Source organism: Centroberyx gerrardi, chromosome 1 (genome assembly GCF_048128805.1).
Source record: "Centroberyx gerrardi isolate f3 chromosome 1, fCenGer3.hap1.cur.20231027, whole genome shotgun sequence".
NCBI lineage: Eukaryota > Metazoa > Chordata > Actinopteri > Beryciformes > Berycidae > Centroberyx > Centroberyx gerrardi.
In genome coordinates, this window is record NC_135997.1 from 12,657,388 (window position 1) to 12,680,029 (window position 22,642).

The window sequence follows — 22,642 nt, forward strand, 5'->3', positions numbered from 1 at the left end:
GATTTATATTGGGGTTATTGCTCTGATCATGGTTAAATGAAAAGTCAGTGCAATTTTCTATGATAAACTGTTGCATTTTTGTCATAAATGTAGCCTAACCTGTGTTTTCCGATGTCTTTTCTTTCTGTTTGTCCTCTAGCAGGTACTCTAACTCATCCCACAGTTTCCAGGAGGGCACCTGTCTTACGCCTGCAAAGAACCTCCAGCTGCCCCTTGTCAGCCGCTCGGCATCATCTGAGGTCCGCAGGCCACTGGAGGATGAGTTCAAGGCAGAGGCCGACAAGTTCCTTCGACAGCAGAGTGGTCCAGGAGGTTCTGAATTTGAACTGTTGTCTTCCTCCCAGCCTCCAGAGGACAAGCCAGCATCTGTGGATAGGCTGGAGTGCCTGTCACCTCCCTACTTCTCCCCCATGGGAATGCTCTCCCCTCGGCTGGAGTCAGCTCATCCAATCCCGGATGGAGCAGCGTCAACACTTGCTGGCCCAGAGGGTAATGAGCACCTCCCCGAAGGCGCGTACAACAATTTCCTGCTCAAGCCTTCCACGCCAGTCCACAGGCCCGACCCCCAGGAGCCCTGCTTGGACATTGCTGCACCACCGACCCCGGCTCCTGCTGCTCTACCACCCCTGGACATCGATGACATCTCGGAGCCTCACCACAGCGAGCCCAACCTGGTCCCCTCAGAGCCTGTCAGTGGTACTGAGTATCTTCCCTCTGTCGCCGAGGAACAGGATGAGGAGGAGGAGGAAGAAGAAGAGGAGGAGGAAGAGGAGGAGGAGGAGGAGGAGGAGGAAGAAGAAGAGGATGATGATGGTGATTTGGACGAGAGAGCAGATGACCACTGTACAGCTGAGGAGCCAGAGCCAACGAGGGAGGCATGTTCCTTCTCCCCTCAGGTTGAGGACCCTCTGAGAAAGAGCTGGCCTGCAGAGTCTCCAGATCGGCGGGCTCCAGAGGTCCACCAGCTCACCCCCACACACCCTCCACCTAATGTGGGGGAGAACTCCTGCGACCCCAACATAGACTGGAACTCTGAGATGCTCCTCAAATCTCCCCACAGGACATACGGGGAGATTGAGGCTGCTGTCTCCAAGATCACCAGCCCCTTCTCTCATTCAGACAGCGACATGCAGCACATGTCTGGTCACCCCTCCGTCACTCCTCCTTATGCCTCCTACTCCAGGTCATACGTACCTGACACTGACTTTGACGAGCAGAAGGACGCTGTGGCGGACATCCCCTCTCCGGAGAGGCCTGACACAGTTATGGATGGTGAACCCAACTATATGAACACCTCGTCGTCCTCCGCTAGGCTAGAGTCCTTCTTCACAGAACGCAAGCCCAGCATGGAGGATAGCCACCAGATGGACACAGAGCCACCATGTGTGGGACCAGACAACAGACAGACCTCCCACAGCTTCACTGCTACCACTGAGAGCCATATGGCTCCAGCTGTGGCCCATGAGCCTGTGGTGCCCTGGGCAGACCCATTCTCTGCAGCTGTGGATGAGCTGGATGACCTGGGACCTTTCTCCTTGCCTGACCTGCCCCTCCCAGACAAGTCAGAGGAAGCTGAGGCTCGAGACCCAGAACTAGCAGACCACAGCAAGGCCGTGCCGACCCACATTCGACATACCATCACAGACAGAGATGACCCAGACCTAATGGAGGTGGACCTTCCCGGCCTGGCTAAGACTCCATGCCCTTCTGGAGGTTTAGTGCTAGGGGAATCTGCTGGACAAGACCTGGTTGTACCCCCCTCACCACATGCCAACTTCCAGCAAGAGTTGGAGCCTGAGCCTCAGAGTGTGCCAGTCAACAGCTCTCTGTCTCTTAAACACCAACAGGGCAGTTTATTGGAAGACAAAGGGCCGTACGAAGGACCTGATGAGTCAGATGGCAATATGTTGTTTTCATCCGTGGAATCAGATGCCAGTCAGCAGCATCACATGCAGATCCAGTCCCTTACTGACTCTTTGCAGGTTCCCCTGGATTCAGTGTCTACTACCAAGTCAGACCTGAGACAGGAACAGATGTCTGAGCCTGTAGCGGGACCAGAATCGTGCAGCCCTCTCCCCCAGCTCCCGGTGGCAGTCACTATCTCCAGCACAGTGGACCTGTCAGACACTCAAGAGACCACATCCAAGCTGACGGTTACCCTGACCACTGTGTCCACCACCGTAGATGTCCCCAAGAAGGTGGAGGAGATCCCTCAAAGGATGACCCGCAATCGCGCCCAGATGCTGGCCAATCAGAGCAAGCACAATCCCTCTGCCGCTGTCATCACTGTCCCTCCTCCCCCAAGTGTGATAGCCCCATCTGCCACCGCCACCCCGGTGACAACCAGCCCAGTGGTGAGCATTACCCCGACTCCTACTCGAACCCCGACACCCACCTCAGCCTCCTCCTGCTTGGCCCTGGAGAAAGACAAGGAGCCGGTGCTTAGTCTCTCCTCTACTACGCCCAGTTCAACCCCAGCAGCAGCTGTACCCACTCCTGCTCCAACTCCCGCTCCTGCTCCAGTGGTTCTCAACAAGACGACGAAAGGTCGCCCTCTGCCTGTGGAGGAAGAGGAGTCTCAGACCCAGCACCCACGGAAGAGGAAATTTCCTCGTTCGGCTGGGCAGCAGGTCCAGGTCCAGCTGGTAAACACAGCCATGCAGCAGACCAGGGAGATGATCCAGCAGACTCTGGCTGTAATAGTCAATGCCATCAAGCTGGACGACATTGAGCCCTACCACAGTGACCGCTCCAACCCCTACTTTGAGTATCTGCAGATCAGGAAGAAGATCGAGGAGAAGAGGAAGATCCTGTGCTACATCACCCCCCAGGCCCCACAGTGCTATGCTGAGTATGTGACCTACACAGGCTCCTACCTGCTGGACGGCAAGCCCCTCAGCAAGCTGCACATCCCCGTGGTGAGTTTTACTGTTAGTTCCCCGTTCAAGTAATGATGCGTCCAAATTTGGAAAGCACTTTGATGTAAAATAGCAGGTAATATTTCTAACTTTTGACACTGGTCAAGCAACTTGTATGGCTTACAAGCATACATGAGCATGACAAGAGTCCTTTCTAGACTTAAGTACATTACTATTAAAGTGGTAACTATAACATTGAAAGCTCTCTTTAATCTAAGCCTTCTGCTCTGTTATATTGAACACTGAAGTGTCAGAGGGAATTCAAATAATTCAAACAATGTTTGCTTAACAGATTGCTCCACCTCCGTCGCTGTCAGAACCTCTGAAGGAACTCTTCAGACAACAGGAAGCTGTGAGGGGGAAGCTCAGGTTGCAGCACAGCATAGAAAGGGTAAGGAACACATTCTCTAGATCTCTCTCTTATTTTTTTTATGTCTTATTTTCCAAATTTTTCCTGCATCCTTCATAACCACCTCCTTTCCCTGCCTGCAAGCATACAGCCACACCCGCCTGCATGTGTACACTGCAATACTGAACGTTATGAGCACTCCTTTTGATGAAAGATCAAAGCCTCAGTTTAATAGAAATGCAAGTGCAATCTGCATACCCCCTACTGAGTGGTTATGCTAGAGTGGAGTGCAATCAGAAATCCATCTCTTCTACCTCTCTAATGAAGTGACTGATCATTTCTGTGGAACATGCAGAGCAGCTTTGTTGGTTGAGACCCATTTCTGTTAACCTCACCAACCAGCCTAGAGATTCAGAAGGCAACTTGAAAGTCAGTCTCTTATCTACTTTACTTTAAATCTAATATTCTGTTTATTTCTCTCGCTGTTCGCAGGAGAAGCTGATCGTGTCATGTGAGCAGGAAGTGTTGAGGGTCCACTGCAGAGCGGCCAGGACAATAGCCAATCAGGCTGTGCCATTCAGCGCCTGCACCATGCTGCTGGACTCTGAAGTATACAACATGCCATCAGAGAGCCAGGTAGGACACAGCTCAAATATTCACTTTGTTGGAGCTAGAAGTCAATTATGCATCAAGCTTTAAATACAAGGCAGCACTCCAAAGCTGTCAGTACTTGATACTAGACTGTACAGTCTATATCATTATCTCTAACCTGGTCTGTGTTCTCAGGGCGATGAGAACAAGTCTGTGAGAGATCGCTTCAACGCTCGCCAGTTCATTTCCTGGATCCAGGATGTGGATGATAAATATGACCGCATGAAGGTAAATATCAGAACACTGTCCTCTTTGATTGTTAGGGCAACATGTTAATGTGTGTAACTGATTTATTTTAATGTGATTTTAATATGATTTCTTCCTGTATTGTCCCAACATCGTTGGGGCTGGCATGGAAAACCTTTACATTGCAAAGGCAATTGCTATTTCCCAAGTGTAATTCATGTTTGTCTCTTCCTTCCCCCAGACATGCTTGTTGATGCGGCAGCAGCACGAGGCAGCGGCCCTCAACGCGGTGCAGAGGATGGAGTGGCAGCTGAAGGTGCAGGAGCTGGACCCAGCAGGGCATAAGTCCCTCTGTGTCAACGAGGTGCCGTCCTTCTACGTGCCAATGGTTGATGTCAACGACGACTTTGTCCTGCTGCCCGCATGACACACCCATACTCGCAGAGAGAGAGAGAGCATACTACTTCTGAATCACTTCTTTTCAAAGAGACTTCGTTGAACAGAACGAATGGAAAGGGCTAGCAAGTTTGAAAGAAGACTTTAGAGAGGAAAAAAATTTATATTATATAGAAAAATAAAGTAAAGATAAAAAACTTGCTCATGATTCCCTTCCGTGAAAGAAGGAAGCATCTTTTTACCGGGGAAAAAGAAAACACACACAACTTGCACTTTCATCCTCGGAAGTTTTTACACTTTTGTTTGATCAGAGTATGAAAAGCAAAAACAGTGTTTTGCTTTGAGGCTCTGACATTGGGACACAACTCCTCAGTACTCAGTTAAGGTGAGACGGGGATAGAGATCTATTTTCTGCATTTGTTTTTGGTCCCCGCTTCAACAGACCCACCACTACCACAGGTAGGAAGTACCGGAGAAGAGCTCTCCCACCAGCGTGGTGCCTGTCCTGAGGGAGGACTGAGGAGAAGCCTCCCTTGTTGAGCTCCTGGTGGGCCGGGAGGACTAGACAGAGCCCAACCTGAAACGGAGGACATCGATGGAGCCGTGGTGCATCATGTGGATCCTCAATGTGTCCCTACAGCAAGACGGCTGGGATGGACAGACCAAGCAGCTAGAACCAGCTTCTGATGGTTTTGGGGCTATAAGACCATATACCCAGAGAATGCCCCTTCTGTTCACACTGCACCATGCCAGGCTAAACAGAAGTGCTGCAGAGCCTGCAGCAGGTTGGAATACAGCAGAGGGTTAGAGATGTGTGTGTGCATCAGGGCCCAGTGTCTGAGAGGAAAGAGACTGATCCTGCAGCCTCTCAGCCTGGCTAGATAGAAGAGGAGAGGAGTGGATCTCTGAGGACAGACCGGAGTGTTCCTCAGCCACCCTGCTCGCTCCAACACAAACACATCAGACCGCCACGGACTGCAAAAACACCACAGGACAACCAGAAGAAACAAACATAACGAATGTTGCGATTTAAAGAGACTATTAAGATATGGTGGTTTGGCGAGAGGAGAGAAATATTCTTCTTTTTTGTCTATTTCTTTACTTGGGCATTTCATTGTTTCTGAGGAAGTGACTTGAAACACTACAGAGCCAATATTAGTTTAATGGAAAAAAAACAAACAAAAGAAAACTGAAAAAAAGTTGTATTCCGTAAATTATGTACAGTTTTTATATTCGTTAACCAATGTATTCTTGCTGCCTTCTAGATAATTTATTTTGCCACACATTACTGCACAGTTGTAAATAACTTATGTACTGTAACATCACTCAGTTAAGTGTAAAGAAAAAAAAATAAATGAAATAAAAATTATCTTTGTATGTACAGTTCACTTTTGGGCAGCACTTTCCCCCTCATATCCATGGGCCAAAATGTGTACACGATTCTGTCAGTATTTGAAAGACTCCAGTGCACAGTTGTATGATCCCATCTCTAGATTCGGTCCAGGGTTGGTTAAGGCAATTCACCTGGGCTTGGATCACCACAACACACCTAGCTAGTTGATAGAGAACACTTCTGGATTGAACAGGGCCTCCCACAGGCCAACCACCATATAGTCCCTCAGATGTAGCAGAATGGTTGTTGTGGATTTATTTAAAGAAATAGACAGAGGTTTATTATTCATTGCTTTACTACACAATTATATCTGAAAATTTTCAAACCAAGAAAATGCCTTTTTCAGTGAAAAAAAAAAAAATTACTCAATGTTGGGCAAAGTCACATAGATATATCTGGGTGGGATGAGAGTGAGAGAGATGTCATTCACAAGCAAAACCATCACATTCATGTTTAATGGTTTAAAATCCATTTTCCTTGTCTTTTATTTACAAGAATTGGGCTGAAATTGTTTCTGATCTTAACAAATATTGTCTAAAACCAACAGGACATGGGTCTTTCAGTCAGCTCTTCATTACTTTAGACGTGTTTATTCCCTCTTTCTGTTTTCCTAGTGACATTACTTTAGACATCCAGATTCATGTGTACAGCTCGCTCGACTGTTGACATGAAATGGACTGATTCTGAAGAATTGTGACAGCCATTGAAAGGCTTCATTCCATATTGAGTTTTTTAAATTGTATTTGTGTTTTTGTAGCAGTTTGTCTGCCCCTTGTCCGTTATTGGAGAGCAGCTCATTGTCTAGGTGCTGTTCTACCTTTACTCACTGGATGACGCCAAAGTAATGTCTTCTGCGTCAGAAAAGTCAAAAACACAAGTTGACTTTGCATGAGGCTCATGCCCTTTTACTTAAATGGGTGTTGTAATCTGTTTAAATTTGATTACATTTCAAAATTTGTTCAATTCAATTTTAGAATTCCATTGAAACTTAGGTAGATGAGTTTGGTAGTCACTGAAATCGTAATAGGCTCAGATCCATTTAGCTACATCAGGCAGATACTCCATGTCACCTCAGCCTTCCAAGTTGTACCAGTAGTTAATCTACAAGGGGTTTGGCTAGTGTTGTCAGGGATTTTGAAACATTTAAATGTTTTAGTTGAAGTTGCTTCCTCATAATGCTCTGTTGTGTGGCGGCATTTGCCATAATCATATTCTTGTGTCAGGCCCAAGCAGACAGTTACGAGACTTAAATCTTCTCAATATGAACCAAAAAAAAAGTGGACATAGACATTAACGCAAACAGTGGAGGGGAAAGAATTAGCCTATGCTCAAGTTTTGGGTAGATGTTTTGTTTTTTGTTTTGTTTTTCTCCCTTTTTAAATCCCATTGAAAGGTTGATTTGTGATGATGACTTGTATTGATTCTCTATTTTTAGTGGGTCCTGGTTTTAAAAAGCTTTCCTGACCTACCACATAGGCTGCCTGTCTGTGTGTGAGAGCTGCTCATGTATCCTGATGGCAATATTAGCTGAAACGTTTAAGTTATTTACACACTGTCAGTCAGCATAGCTGTGTATGGTATGTCTAGTCAAGTGCAATGGTTGTTGCTATTCCACTGTGCAGACAAGTTGGCTAGATATATAGTCCTGGATATTTTTTTGAAAGATACACAGATTTGTTATACATAGATAGCTCATACAAATAGCCAGAAGTTTGATTTTAAAACCCCTGTTTGTTATGTTTTTGTTTTTATTTTGTTGTTGGTTTCTTTCATTCTTTTGGGAGGGGAGTTTTTTTTGTTTTGTTTTGTTCACAGAATCCTTGTGTGTTTTTTAGCTCAGTGTAGGTAGTGTTGAATGTTGTCGTGTTTATCTTAGGGTTTATTTTTTTTGTTTTGTTTATCTTCCTGTATGAAGCATAAACACCAGTGGCATGTCAATCACGTTGCTTATCAAGCAGAATGTATACCGTTACTATGCCCCAACCGACCACACCCTCACTATTGTTTACAAGACATCAAAGTGTGTTTCAGTTTCATGTGTCACCTTTTTAACGGTTTTTGAGCCCTGCCTTGTTTTTACTTCTTATATTTGATCGTTTATTTTGAACCACAAAGGCTTGAAATTGTGATGGCTGACAGAGACCGTCATGCATTGACAGTTAGACAGATGACTCACCCCGGTCTGCGGTGCACCGCTGCACACAGCAATAGCTTGAACACATCCATCCACACACTGACTCTCCAGTGCCCGGCTTGTGAATATTCCCCAGTGAACAGTGATTTCTGGATAAATTGACTAAAGATTAGCCTCTCACCCCCCACCCCCACACCCTCCCCTGTCCTCAGATGCACAGTGAAGCACTTGGCCATGGTGATCCAGATGCTAGCCTGACACCTCCTCAGTCAGCAACATGTTACCTCTACTCTCCTCACATTCACTCAGTATGTTTATTTTAGATTTATTGTTTTTGTTTGCTTGTTTTTTTTTTTTTCTTACTTGACATAAATATACATAATTGCTATTTTTTCATAATATAGAATCACGATTTCAAGCCTTTTTTTCTAGTTTTCTTTTGTTTTGTTTTTTTATTATTATTAAACCCGGACTGTAGCTGTTTCTTTGTTCCTTTTTAGAATGGAAAATGACTAATAAAAGCATGGAGAACTACTCTTTAAATGGTGAGAAATAACCTATTTATTATCTTTTTTTTCTGACACCTGTGGTATGTTTTGAGTTGAAGTTGGTCTCCGCTGTGTAAATTTTCCTCCTGTAATGCGTGAAAGAGACATACTGTACATAGCTTTGTAAATAAACCTCCCAGGACGTTTTGCACCCTCCTCTTTGTACTAGTCTAAAACTTGCGTAGAATGTGGGGTTCTAACAGCAACGAGACAAGTGCGCTCGCTGCAGGTGATTATGATGTAACAATGTAACTTTTTTTATTTGTACAATGTAGTTTAATTGTGTACATATTGTTGGAGCAGCTATGGGGGGATATAGGGGGGGTTGTTGATGCTATCGTCAGTGCTGTAACAGAATCCAGTACTTTCACCTCTAGCTGTTGTTGATTTCCTGCAAAAACAAACGCGAGAAACTGAAAATGAGGATGGAAAAAAGACTAAAACTGAAAAGTAAAAATTCTAAATTGTTATTTTCTACAGTTGCATGTACAGAGAGCGCGAGAACTGCTGTTGTTCCTCAGAGATTATGTTCGTTAATAAAATTTTGAAACATTACCCCCGCCTCTGGTTCTTGGTTTTGCTTTTGCCTTGTCTGTTTCAAGAGATGGGACTTGGTCTTCAGTTTTGATACAAAACCTACAAGTTCAGATAGTCAGCTCTATACCCACACTGTCAAGTCATTATAGGGAATTAACGATACAGATTACATATGGTATTCCTATTTTTATTTTAATATCTGTGACGTCAATAGGGTAAACCCTGACATGGACAAATTGAATGTTTATTTATACATCCAAATTTATTTTACTGACCTTTACCATTTTCCTGTAGCTGCTTCTGTAAATACACATTGGAACCATTTCACCCCAGATTACATAGCGTGACCAACCTTTCCTATTTAAGGCTTTGACTGCACACACTATTACAAACTGAGCTGTCATCGGGCAGAGGGAAAAAGACATGACCATGCCGAATCTCTGGGGAATTCCCCCTTAATTCATCTTCTATGTATGCTGCCATTTCTCACGAACCAAAAGGTGTCTTGTAATTTATTACATTAACTACTCTGTTTGGGAATGTGAGTGTTCACTGTCACTGTAATTTACATTTGTCTTGCTGACTCGGTGCCAGAAACCAGTCCAAGTCACATGCTGAACTACAAATGTCACACAAATGAGTGCAGTGGATTCCTCCATCCTGAATCCACCAGTCCAACTGATCCCAATAATGACAGTGTGAAGTATCGATATTTCCATAGCCTTTATTAACCATGGGTGTAATTCAAAGCTCAGTTTACCCACCTTTTTAGGCTGCATAAACCTCCACAATACCTATTCACAGCCTACATCACAGTAAGTAGCATCAAACGTATTATAATTTCTTAGTTTAAACTCAGAATTCGGACTTCTCTGAATTCTCAGAATTTAGACTATCTCAGAACTCTCAGAATCTCTTTTCACGTGGCCCTATCCTCTTCTGTAAAATCCTTCAAATTGTTGAGTCACACTGACCCTAAGATCCCCCCAAAAAATATGATTAGGCATAGTGACTGCACCTAGCAGCGTTTGTTGACTATGTTGTTGTGAATGACACAGTAAAAATAGTTTTGACGCACAGGGTCGTCCTTTGACACTGTCACTGGAGTCCAGTAGCACGTGAGCATTAGTAACCGGTAACCAGCATCTTGTCAGTCATCAGTGCCAGTCAGTCATTGCTCCCACGGTCCCCAGAACTGTAGTCGATATAAGCGGGTGTTTCCCTGGCAAATGATAGGCCTATTAGAAGCAGGGACTTTGCCATACCTCCGGATTTTAGTGAACTGACGGCCCTAGTCGATCCCAAATCCTGTGTTGTCAGATCTACAGAGAGCTTCCCATTCTCTCCGCCCTCCCCCGCCGCCCCGCGCGCTATACCTGCTGCAGCGCGCGCCTCGCGCTGTAGTGTAGCTATATGTGCGCAATGGCCAGCCGCAGTGGAGAACCATCTGGTACAACAAACTTTCCTCTTAAAATGGACTATGAAACGAAGATTTACCCTCACATTGGCGGATATGGACGATATAACCGAATCGTTGTAATTTTCAGCTGGTTCCCCAACTTTGCGGTCATGTTAAATCTGTTTTGCGACGTTTTCTACACTTTGATTCCAGACTCGTACCACTGCAAACCCGACCCGCAGCTTCTCCCCTCCGCTTTCCTCCTCAGTAACTTCTCCAGACAAGGATACCTCAACTTCACCATTCCCTGGGTGAACGGCAGCGGCTTGAGTCACTGTGAACTTTTTAAGTACTCGACAAACGTGTCGGAGTTTTCTGTAAACGTCCCTAAGGAGAGGGTGTCCTGCACCAAGGGGTGGGAGTACGCCCAAGCAGCGGGGCTTCAGAGCAACTTTGTTACAGAGGTAAAGAGCACAGGTCAACTTTCATGTTTGAAGTTGGTTGTTTAGACTTGGCTAAAGTTTGGACCTCTCGGTTAAAGACGTTAGTACCAGGGATGTAGTGGAGGGTAAACCCACCTGAAGTCAGTTTACCCACCTTTTTTATTTGTGGAACACACTTTACCCACATATTTAGGCTGAAATAAAACTTTATGACATAAATACACAGCAGCACCATAGCAAGTAGCCTAGTACAGAGCCTAGTATATATATATATATATATATGTGTGTGTGTGTGTGTGTGTGGGTGTGTGTGTGTGTGTAAGTTAAATGGGAGGAGGTCCTTTAATGAAAGTGTAAATTAGTGTTTTTCTGGAGTTGAATTTTGTACAAATGTGACCATGGACTGGAGGTCATAATTTCATCCACCTTTTTATTTAGTCTACTTCTATCAGTCGTTTCTGAGTCAAGCAAAAAAAAAAAAGTAAACACATTTCTTTGGTCCCATCTAGTCAAAAACATCACTATAATTTGACACTGGTTTACTAGCCCTCCCCAAAAAATCAACATGTTCATGCTTCTGCGGAATTGGATTTGGCCCTGTTTCCGCTCAATAAGAGCTGTTTATCTCTGTTGGACGCCTGTGTGGTAATGAAGACGGCTGTTCACACTGTTCATTCAATATTTGCCCAGGTTAAACAGCTACAACTTTTCAGCCTTGTTGATGCCCGAAGCATTTTCTCACTCTCACACTGTTATCTGCAACTCTGTTTCCCAAGGTCTAGATAACAGCTCAACCAGGCAGTGAACAAATTACTTCCTCAGAACATATACATTAGTATTAGGCCTATAAACTGAAGTGTTGACTCTGAGCAAGTGTGTGTGTGTGTGTATGTGTGTGTGTGTGAGAGAGGAAGAGGGAGAGAGGTGTATGGTGTTGCCATACTCTTTTGGTTCTTGGATTCTGAGATTTCTAAACTGTAGACCGAATCCCTTTGGATCGTCTCCCACAATCCATAAACCAATGCCGCACTCCTGAGCACAGAAGATAGGTTTAGTCTAATGCTAATGTGTCCTGTTGTGCAACTGCATGTGTAAATAAGCAACAGGATCTTGTTTATCTTTTCAACAGTCTGTTCCAACAGTCTCGTGCTATTCAGGATCCATCCCATTCTGCAAATATTGGTATAGGATCTTTACAAAAAAATTTCCTCAGCATAACTTGGTGCAAACACCACACACAGACAGACACAGACAGACACACACGCACATACACAGGTGTGCACACTACCTCTACTTCCATGCAGTGTATGGTGTTAACACTATATTAAAACAGAATATTATTTACTTTGTGCAGTCCTTAAAACCACAATTGAGTGTGCGGTTGTTTGTACATGCTTGACTAGGTTTGTGTTTAAAGGCAGGCATTATTTGTTTTACAAAAATGAATGTTACAGCCTACAGTGCAGATGGGGATTGATAACCAGGACAAAGTCATGCTGGATAACAAACTAATTTGTCATAAAAACCTCTGATGGTTGTAAGTTGTGACTAAATTGCCCCACTAGATTCCCTCAGGTTGTTTGTCTGTTTATCACGGACTCCAGGAAATAGATGCAGGCAGTGACCATGAGGAGTATTTTCTCCTTTTCTTCCATGATGACTAGGAAGTCCCAGACCTCCATGTCCCTTCCTGAGACCCTGATCCCCTCCTTCGCCAGTAATGGCTTCCTCTCCCCATGACGTCACCAGCTGAGACAAAGGAAAACTTGAATAGAGTATAATAGAAATATGTGAAGACGTGTGTGTCTGTGTGTGTGTACCGCTGTATATACTGTATATATAACTCTTTTACTGTTCTCACCTAAATAGAATAATACTGTAATTCACTTTGATGCTAAAATGCAAGGAGCGGTGCCCAGCCACGTGAGTTGATTAAAGGCACACTGTCACAATTTCATGTGTTATCATGAAGCTAGAAGCCTTTGAAATACCACGATTACACAGTGAGGGCGGAATATCAGAGACGGAGGAGAAGAAAGTGGAAAATAATTTCCATACAGGCAGGGAGTGGTACTAACCAGGCACAGAGCTGCTGGCACGCTCTACTTTGAGCACTACTTTGTTCTAATGTAATAATACTGTCAGCAGACACCTTAATTCAATCAGGAGGGACATGATCTACATTCCTCCTCGCTCACACAAAACTCTCTGTGTTTGCGTTTGACTGTTGGCCTGCGATTCTTGGCATGTTATGTAGTCAAATTACGATGAATGCGGCATGGTAGCGACGTTTTGGAGCTTCACATTTGTTCATGTTCCTTTTTAAGGATGTGTCCGACAAACGTGTCCATTATGTAGCTCTTGATAAATGCTGGGAATGAAGCCCCCCCTCAAATTTGTCTTAACTTCTCAAACCTTATATGATGACCATGCTCGCTCTTTTAGGAACATTCTCCATCACGTATTGTAGCATTATTGATTCACTCATAAAATGCATTCAACTGCTGTCTCCCTTTTTTTTTTCTTTGTCTTCATTCTCTCCCTCTGTCCACCTCAGTGGAACCTGGTTTGCAGTAACTACTGGAAGATCCCTCTGCAGCATATCTGCTTCATGACAGGGTGGATTCTGGGATACATCCTCCTGGGCACATTGTGCGACTGGTAAGTAATTATGTTTCATGTTTGTGTTTACCTGTATGTCACACCGAAACATAGAGCTAGGCAGTATGGTTGAAATCCATATCACGATAATCATAAGGATTTTTTTTATACCGATCACCGATACCGAGACTGATCACATTGCGTCTTATGTGTGAAAAATCACATGTTAAGTATTCAAATTGATGTTCATCCCATTGAACTGCATGGTAATGTTAACACACACTGTCTACACTTGCATAATATTTTATTGCGATGTTTCGGTCATAGGACCTTCATCAGGCAAACATGTGAAATAATATAAATAATGATGAATAATATTCCTTGTGTTTGTTTCCTTGTGAATGTTTCATACCTCATTTTGACAGCTGTTAAATCAAATTTGCTTGTTATTATCAATTTTGACAACAGATCACGTTGTCACAATATCAGCATATTGTCACGATACGATTCCACTGAAAGACGATAAATTATAATATTGAACTATTGCCCAGCCCTAGATCCAAATGATGACATATTTGTGCATCCCTGACTTTGTGTGTGTGTTTCCAGGCTGGGCCGTCGGCGAGGTTTCCTCATCTCCGTCAGTCTGTCCAGTCTGTTAGGAGTGGCGGTGTGTGTCTCCAACAGCGCGGTGGTGTTTCTGCTGCTGCGTCTCTCTCAAGGTGCCATGCTGGCTGGGGTTTTTGTGTCCTCCTACATTGCCAGTGAGTATCCTGCACAGTCACAGAGGCTTACACATTTAAGAGGCATCCTTGTTATTATCCCGCCTGCGAGCCTCATCGCTATTCAGTCGTCTTCACCTCTGGGGGAGAAAGAAATGCCTCTGCTTCTTCACACACTCTACACGCTCAGTGGCTCGCTTCTGTTTATACTCTTGAGAGCACTTTCAGATTCCTGCGCATTCTCAATTAGTCTTTTGCTGGCACTGTGCTTATGCAAATGTGTTTTTGTCTTTGTTTCTTTTTAAACCAATGTATTATTGGGTTTTAAAGTATGTAGACCACCTAACAAGCAACAATTACAAACATAATGTGGCAAAACACACGATAAATAAATAAGCAAGGCAATACATAGGTAGGTGGGTAAATAAATAAATAGGTTAAGTACATAAATAATGGGACGTGTGATACAGGAACATTATGTCACACAGCTGTCCATTCTCCAAATGTTGATACAGGTGTTGATTATTATGTCAGGGTGTCTTCAGAGGGAATGTCCTTTATGAAGCTCATACATGAACCCCACATCTCCTCAAAGTTTATAGGTTTTCCCTTTTATATGTTAGTTTCTCCACAGACAGGGAGTCTAAGAGTTCCTTCAACCATTGGCTGACTAAAATGCCCAACAGATGCCTTTCCAACTTTTAGAAGCACAGATCTGGGGCTGCATTAAACAATAAAATCCTGACTGGCCAAACTATCTTATCAGTAAAAGATAGAAAATATCCCATTTTGTCATTATAGAGGCAAATAATAAATCCGGCTTGCTTTCATATCTTAATATTATCTATTATCTTTATTTTAGGAAATCCTAACAACTGTAATCAGACCTGCTACTCTATTTACCATAACTGTAGTCAAGGGTTACCAAGAATGGAACTTGTTTCTGACCAAAGACTGTCAGACAAAGTCCAAGACAGATATGTTTCATAGGCTAGTATAATTTACCAGTGACAGCTGCACATGAGTAAGGACTTTATCCACTATGGTCGATTTGGTGATATGAGGTGGCAAGTCAAACCGTAACACTGTTGTGCCACTAGTAGTGGAGTAGAGTCATGCTTGTGAAATACTTGTTTGTGTCCCACTACGATGCTGTCTGACCATCTAGTTAGGATCGGTGAGGTTCAGATACACGTTATATTTTAAAATTTAAACAGTATTTTATGATGAAAGTGGACCAGTGGCCAATTGGGATAGCTGCTCCTTTCAGCCTCAGTGCCAGAACCAAATGGTTGAGAGTACATGTGATTGTCATGGCGATGTATAATGACAGCTCCAACATATGAATGGTGTAACTCTATGAATGTGAAGCATGGCATTGCTGAAAAAAAGCATCCGTGCTAGGCAAACCCTCCCCGGATAAATAAAGGTAAAAAAAAACAAAAAAACATATTCATTATTAATATTGATTATAAATGATGTAAAATAACTATTGCAAATTTGCCCTTGTGTTGATATTGGTCCACTGTAGATAAATATAACTCCATAACGCTCAAGAACGTGTCTATCTGTAACCAAGTCCTATCTTGTCGTTTGATGTCCCTTTTTTTGTTGTGCCCTTTAATGAAGACACGCGCACCTTATCTGTCCAGCTTTCATCATTCACCATCTGATAATATATAGCCTAATTTAATTACTTAAATTCAAAATCAAAATTCAGACAAATGGATAATTGACTTTGTTAAGTCGTTCATAAGATATCAAAAACCTACAGCGGATGCACATGGCGCATGTCATTGTTGGGTGAAAACGTAACTCCAATTTTGGTGATTTTCATGTTTTAACTTCAATTGACGGATCACATGGTCCTCTATAGGATGGGAAAATTCTACAATCCTTGGGTTTATGAAAACTGTTTCAAAACCCATTGGATAAACTAAATAATGCATTGTTGTCAAGCTAAAAACAAGGCTGTTTTTCTTAGTTCCTGAAAAGTTGACAGATAGGAGGTTTTCACCTAAGAACAGCAATATGCAGTACTGGAGGCAAACCAATTAAAAATTAGCAAAACAATCACTTCTACTCCATCGAATTTCTTTCCTCTCTCTGCAAGTGGTTTTGACTGTACATATGAAAGTCTAACTTAACTTTCAAAAAGCCATCAAATAGACACATGAAGGACACTGTAGTGTGAAGTGTAAAATGTGATTAAAAGAATATCTAACATGAGAAATCAGCTAAAATATTTGCAACCACCTCAGGTCCTTCCCTTACAAGAAAACATGACCGAACATTTTCTGATTGTACAGAGCTATATTGGACATCAGTATAAACTATATCATAACTATTCTAAAATTTCTAACGTAGGCAGTTTTGTACCACAAAGGGGACTGTAGTGCTTTGATCCCTATTCACATGTATAATTAGGTATATTTTCATGATTACAGCATGCAGAAGACTAACCAACAGCTATAGCCCTTTGATTAGGGTCATGCTTATGGGATGCGCATTGCTACAAGTCAGATGATTGTCTGAACTGCTATCACAGAATGCATAATATGGAGTTATATCACACATACCACATACCATCACATAACATGGCCCCAGGAGTGGAGTGGAGGGAGGGAGGGAGGGAGGGAGGGAGGGAGGGGAGGAACGGGTGTGTTGTAGGTTTTGACCGACAGTAGCCAGCTGGTTGGCATTCCCCTTTACTAGAGCAGACCCCTTTTCTACCCCTCAGCTGCTTCCATCAGGCAGAACCTGTCTGACTTGGTGAATCAGCAGTCACAAACTGTGACAAATGTTTAGCCCCCTCTCCCCCTTAGTATGGCGGCGGTGTGCATGAGGAGATGTCTGTGTGTGTGTAAAGGAGGGCCCATAGTGAGGATTACAGTGTTTTCTTTCTGGAACCGTCCGGCCGTGTGTGTTGGAGTTGGGGTGAAGCTTGCGCAGGAATCCCAATCACTTTAGTGTTTGTAGAAGAGTCAGATAGTACTCATTCCTGGGTGGGAGTAGGTGGTGCTAGGTACAGCTCAGTTAGAGGAGTCTCTTCTGAAACACACACACACACATTTTCTCTGTTTTTGACATGCATACATACTCCCACATTCCTGTGAGGTCAGCGCTAGATTGAGTCCAGATTTTGTTTTTTCGGTCGGACCGACGTTGGGCTGGGTGGGGGCTTGAGAGGAATGTTTCTCAGTGATGTCCTGCCAGTGCCGCTCCTCCATAGAGAGACTGGGGGGGGGAAACAATAGCAGGACAGAACAGAGGGCGAGGAAGTGAGCAGGAAGGGAGCCCCCCATTTTCCTTCTCTCCTCTGTCAGGGAGGAGGCAGAGAGGGAGCTAGAGCACTCGGGGTGGGGGGGAGGGAGGTTAAAGTTCATCGGAATCTCACACAGCTTAACACACGCCCAAAACAACTTTACATTTAGATTTGCTTTTACTGATGATACCAACACTGATCTTTGAATCCAGTGACATCTTGCTTGCACTTCTACTGCGGTTTAGCGTCTTGAACCAGGCATGAGCTCATTTTGTAACAGGCAATGCATTGGTCTTGCACTTAATGTATTAGTTTTGCTTCAGCTAGGTTACGGCGTTATCTGTCATCACCCTCACTCTCTGCTCCGCCCCCCACCCTCCTGTCTCAGGGTTGGAGCTCTGTGACCCTAGTCATCGTCTCATGGTCGCCATGGTCAGCGGCTTCTTCGCTGTGTGTGCAGAGCTGCTGTTGCCTGGCGTCGCCGTTCTGTGCCGCGATTGGCCCATTCTCCAGGCCGTGGCCACGCTGCCTCTGCTGCTGCTGCTTTCCTATTGGTGGTGAGTCAGGTAGACATGTTTGGAATATATAGGAGGGCAACGCTGTGTGTGTATTTTGAGTAGTGTTACACACATTTAATTATTTTTTACATGTTTTCCGTGAAGGTAATGTGTTATGTATTATGTATTATTTCATTCAAACCTCTCCACTCGCCTCTTGCAATTACATCTGCAGCTAGGAATGGAAACTATTATAAGCCGTCACCTTCAAATAACCACTACCTTACCCTGCATTCACATGCTACCACATATATTGGAAAAACAAATTTTCTGCTTGGAAATTTCACAAGAACGCCATTCACAGTCAGATGATGCAGTTGGAAATTCAGAGAAAATTTTGCTACCCGAGATTCACAATGATAACCTTCAACCAAATTTTGTGCCATTCAACAACTAAAATCTTGTATTTTTTTGTCACATATCTGATCTGCTTTCTCTCCTCGTTCTCACAAAGAAACTGGCAGCATTGTAGCAAGTGCTTTTAAAAAGCAAGAAGCAGCCAAATCCATATCATTCTTTTCAGGACGTCCATGTTTGTTTATTATTTTATCTTACGGGTTTGATTTTCCATCTAAATAGCATGTGAATGCAATGTCGGATCTTCCCACCAGCACGTGAACGCACAATCTGTGTACGTCAATTTCTGTCCAGTTTGTACACACTCTGTTTGAGTGTTGTGGAGAATATTAGCGTCTGTGCTCTCTGTACCTCTGTGTGTTAATGCTGATGTGGTTTTGTTCCTCAGCTGTGCATCAGTGTTTCCTGAGTCTCCTCGCTGGCTTCTGGCCACAGCCCAGATCCCCCAGGTGAAGAGGAGCCTTCAGGATTTCTCCACCAGGAACGGTGTGTGTTTGCGGGATGAAATCTACCCTGGTGAAACGCTGCTGTCAGGTACACACACAACCAACACACACACACACAAACTCTCTAGGTTGTACCTGGTATCACCTCTGAACTTGACTGTTATCATGATTTACTACAAACATCAGTTTTAAAGAATTGCTGTTTGAGAATGTCATGTTTGGTAAATCCATCTGTTGTGGAGATTATAAAGTTTCTGGTATGAATGTACAAGTAATGTACCAAATACTGGCCTGAAATGACATTAGTGGAAATCAGAGCATGTTATTTCTGCTGAATGGCTGTCTCTGTTGGCTTTAATAGCAAGGAATTGATTCTCATGTTACTGCACCCATCCTGGATCCTGCACCCACCCAGGGAGTAAAAAGTGGGGTTGAGTGGATTTGGAGTGCATTCGTGTAAACATCCGTTGCTTTCGTTACACTTGTCTCTCTCCCTCTCTTTCTCTTTATAGAGATAGATGTCGCATATGGAGAAGACTGCCAGCCGAGGTACCATTCAGTTCTGGAGCTGCGTCAGACTCGTGTTATCTGGAGGAACTGCCTCATCCTCAGCTTCACTCTGTGAGTGTTTATGCCAGGCCGCCTGCCTTGTTCATGAAATAGACAGGCCAGGTGAATCCAGGTGAAAGCCATGATCCCTTACTGATTTCATCTTTTAAATTCATGAAGTCATGAAGACAAAATATAGGGGAAGGTGAGCAGACAGATTAAAGAATGACTTTTAAGCCTTGAAACAACTGAGACACAGACTGTACAAAAAGGAAAAAAAAGTGATTAAGTCTATTCAGAAGGTAGTCATAGATTTTGAATGCTCAGTTTACATAGTGTAGGTTACATCAAATATTGAAGTCCAATCAGTGTAACAATAATAACCATGCTTAAGATCTTGTGCATCTGCTTCTACTATTATTGTCTGTAAAACATCTACACACATAGCTTTTATCTCACAATGCATCCATGTGTATTTTGTCTCCCATGATGTCTGTATTGGCCTGAATCAGATCTGGTCTAACTGCCTTGTCTCCCCTCCAGGTTCATTGGAACGGGGATCCAGTACTGTTTCACCAGAAACCTGCACAGCTACTCCACCAACTTCTACTTCAGCTACTTTGTGCGAGTGTTCACCGGAGCACTGGGCTGCATCTTCCTCTGCTTGTCTGTCAATCACTTTGGTCGCCGTGGTATTCTGTTGCTCTCTGCCATCATCACTGGACTGTCGTCGCTGCTGCTGCTGGCTCTCACTCAGTGTAGGTTACATTCCTTTTCTATCCAGCCTGAACCTAACTCACTCACCTGCCCTGGTTTAGTCTAATATTTCACTTTTAGAACATATATGTTTTTTAAGCATGCTACCTCAATATGAATTCATAAACTGTCAACCTGCTGATGTTGGCTGCCCTAGGAATTTGTTGTGACTTTTGGTAATAAGGCTTTTTTACGAGTGCAAACAGGCAAGATTCCCTCTTGAAAAGACTACAAACACAGGAAAAATGCATTTGTGTTAATTAACATTTTACAAAGTGGCAGGGATTTAGGTAGGTAGGTGACACGCTTTTGACAGTCCAACATGTGATGCTTCACATCAGTGTGCCAAAACCTCAGTCAACATGCATATGACAAATTAACCTGTTGGTGTATCAAATTGGATCAAGTGGAAGGTGGCACTGAGGGTTAGGGTTGGCAAGAACCAATCAATTATTGATCATACAATCACTCTCTTTTAAATAAACCAGTTAATCTGTTCCTTGTTTCTCTGTTTGTCAAGCATCATATCACTGTAAAGATTAAGTGAAGTTACTGTGGCTTCTAGAAGAGTGTATTTGTATTACTCCACCAGATGGAGCCAGAAATAACTGGAACTAACAATCGACTAGATCCACAATTCACTCGGCACATTTCTTGTGCCGAGTGGATTCATGTGGTGGATTCATGTGGATTCATGTGGTGGAGGATCTTCAGCAAAAATTTGAAAAAGTATGGATTATTTTTTTGTTAATGCAGGCATGTGAGTGACATTACTACAGATGACCAGGTAGCCAATATTATTTTTTGGTGAAGTTACAGATCAGTTACATAGGTTTGGATGTGAGGAACATACAGTAGATTGCGCTGCAGTCCTAAGTTTTCTGAGCGCACAGAAAGTCATTCTAATTATTCATCTGTTGTCCTTTATGTGTGTCAGACCTGCATGGAGGCCTGGTGCTGGTGCTGTCTGTTGTGGGTCTGCTGTCCTCCCAGGCCCTCGCCATGCTCAGTGCATTCTTCGCCAGTGAGGTCATGCCCACCGTAGTTCGGTAAGTGCTACTCTAGCCAGTTCTGTCTGTCCTAGGTGTCTGTCTATCCTATCCTGTGTGTGTGTGTGTGTGTGTGGTTTTTTTACACTTGAGAGGAAATATATCTGTCTTGTTTGTTCCTTTGCTTCAGACAAGATATGAATTGTTGCATGATGATTATATGTTGATCCCTCTGCCCCATATAATTTTCTTCCTTTTTCCGCTCCTTCCACTCCTCCACCCTGCCTTCTCTGACTCCCTCCCCCCTCCCTCTCCACCCTCAGAGGTGGCTGCCTGGGCCTGGTGCTGGCAGCGGGCTGCGTCGGCATGGCCGCCTCCTCTGTGATGGAGCTCCAGAACAACGGCGGGTACTTCCTCCACCACGTCATCTTCGCCTCCTTCGCGGTCCTCTCCGTGCTCTGCATCATGCTCCTGCCTGAGAGCAAACGCAAGCCCCTCCCAGACTCCCTGAAGAACGGCGAGAGCCAGCGGCGGCCGCCTCTCTTCCTGTCTCGGGGCGACAGGGACAACCTGCCGCTGCTCTGCACGCGGCCCGGCGTCTCGGAGTACAACCCCGACAACTACTCCCGCTTGGTCTCTGCCACCAGGAGGATGTTGACTAAAGATACTTTGCCTTATAAGATCGCTGTGCCGGCTCATCCCCCTCTGCTGTCAGCTGGCGGAGGGCTGGGACAGGAGAACGGGGCGCTGAGGGAGGAAATATCTTAACACCCTTCTCCTTGGCTGAGACCCCCTCTCGTGTCCAGACTGTGATTATCCTGAGACACTTTATCCTTCACTTCCTCTGGACTTACCTCTAAGACACTTTCTACCATCATCAGTGATATTATGCATTGAATTATCTTGTCAGTCATTGGCTGATTATAACTCGCCAGATGAATTGACCTTGGCTCGGACAGAGTGCGCTTCAGAGTGATGTCTTTGTGTGTGATACCTAACATTTTAAGCTATTATTGTGCTGTGACATTTTCTTTTTGTTTTTTTATTGGATTTCTCTGAATTCAGTCGATGCACTGAAAAACAATTTCTTAGTAATTTTCCTTTTGCTAGAGTTTTGTTATCCATATCTATGTGAGGGCTGGAAGACTCCCTCTTGACATGTAACATTTTATGTTTTTTTTTTGTGTGGTATATTCCCTGGAGAATGATCACGCTCATCATAGCCCTGATCAATAGACTTGTGTGGATGTGAGGTCACACTGTTTATCTGTGTGGAGATACCGAAGCCGAATGGTTAGACGCCGGTTTCAACAGAGACGAGCTTGCTCAACCATGCAAGTGTTGTTGATCATGTGAGCAGCAATGCTTGTCCATTTACTAGTGACTCATGCACTTTTCATTAACCCTGCCTGTCTGTCTGCCTGCCTGTCTGCCTGTCTGTCTGTC

At 43.9% G+C, this 22,642-nt stretch overlaps 2 protein-coding genes across 4 annotated transcripts in view; both read left to right on the plus strand.

The window, feature by feature from the left end:
* ankrd11 (ankyrin repeat domain 11) overlaps window positions 1–9,130 on the plus strand; it is a 104,543-nt gene extending 95,413 nt beyond the window's left edge. For 2 of the 3 annotated variants that reach the window (XM_078282642.1, XM_071919518.2), the window contains 5 exons: window positions 140–2,918; window positions 3,211–3,309; window positions 3,760–3,903; window positions 4,054–4,146; window positions 4,346–9,130. In XM_078282642.1, coding sequence (XP_078138768.1) covers window positions 140–2,918; window positions 3,211–3,309; window positions 3,760–3,903; window positions 4,054–4,146; window positions 4,346–4,531 — 3,301 coding nt within the window. In that variant the 3' untranslated portion in view covers window positions 4,532–9,130. The remainder of the gene's footprint in view (window positions 1–139; window positions 2,919–3,210; window positions 3,310–3,759; window positions 3,904–4,053; window positions 4,147–4,345) is intronic. The other variant, XM_078282644.1, reaches the window with a different exon arrangement.
* Window positions 9,131–10,585: 1,455 nt separating this feature from the next.
* Window positions 10,586–22,184, plus strand: slc22a31 (solute carrier family 22 member 31). Its single transcript, XM_071919560.2, has 9 exons — window positions 10,586–10,975; window positions 13,512–13,615; window positions 14,165–14,319; window positions 17,931–18,099; window positions 18,845–18,990; window positions 19,415–19,523; window positions 19,995–20,209; window positions 21,145–21,256; window positions 21,520–22,184. Exons 1-9 carry the CDS (start codon window positions 10,586–10,588, stop codon window positions 21,962–21,964), a joined length of 1,845 nt encoding a protein of 614 aa, XP_071775661.2. The 3' UTR covers window positions 21,965–22,184.
* The last annotated feature ends 458 nt before the right edge of the window (window positions 22,185–22,642 follow it).

Bases quoted from the DNA above. Each gene is read 5' to 3' on its own strand.
- slc22a31 (XM_071919560.2), top strand. From the start codon at position 10,586: ATGGACTATGAAACGAAGATTTACCCTCACATTGGCGGATATGGACGA. The intron at 18,991-19,414 runs GTACACACACAA...TTCTCTTTATAG, and splicing joins TGGTGAAACGCTGCTGTCAG to AGATAGATGTCGCATATGGA. The intron at 21,257-21,519 runs GTAAGTGCTACT...CTCCACCCTCAG, and splicing joins GTCATGCCCACCGTAGTTCG to AGGTGGCTGCCTGGGCCTGG.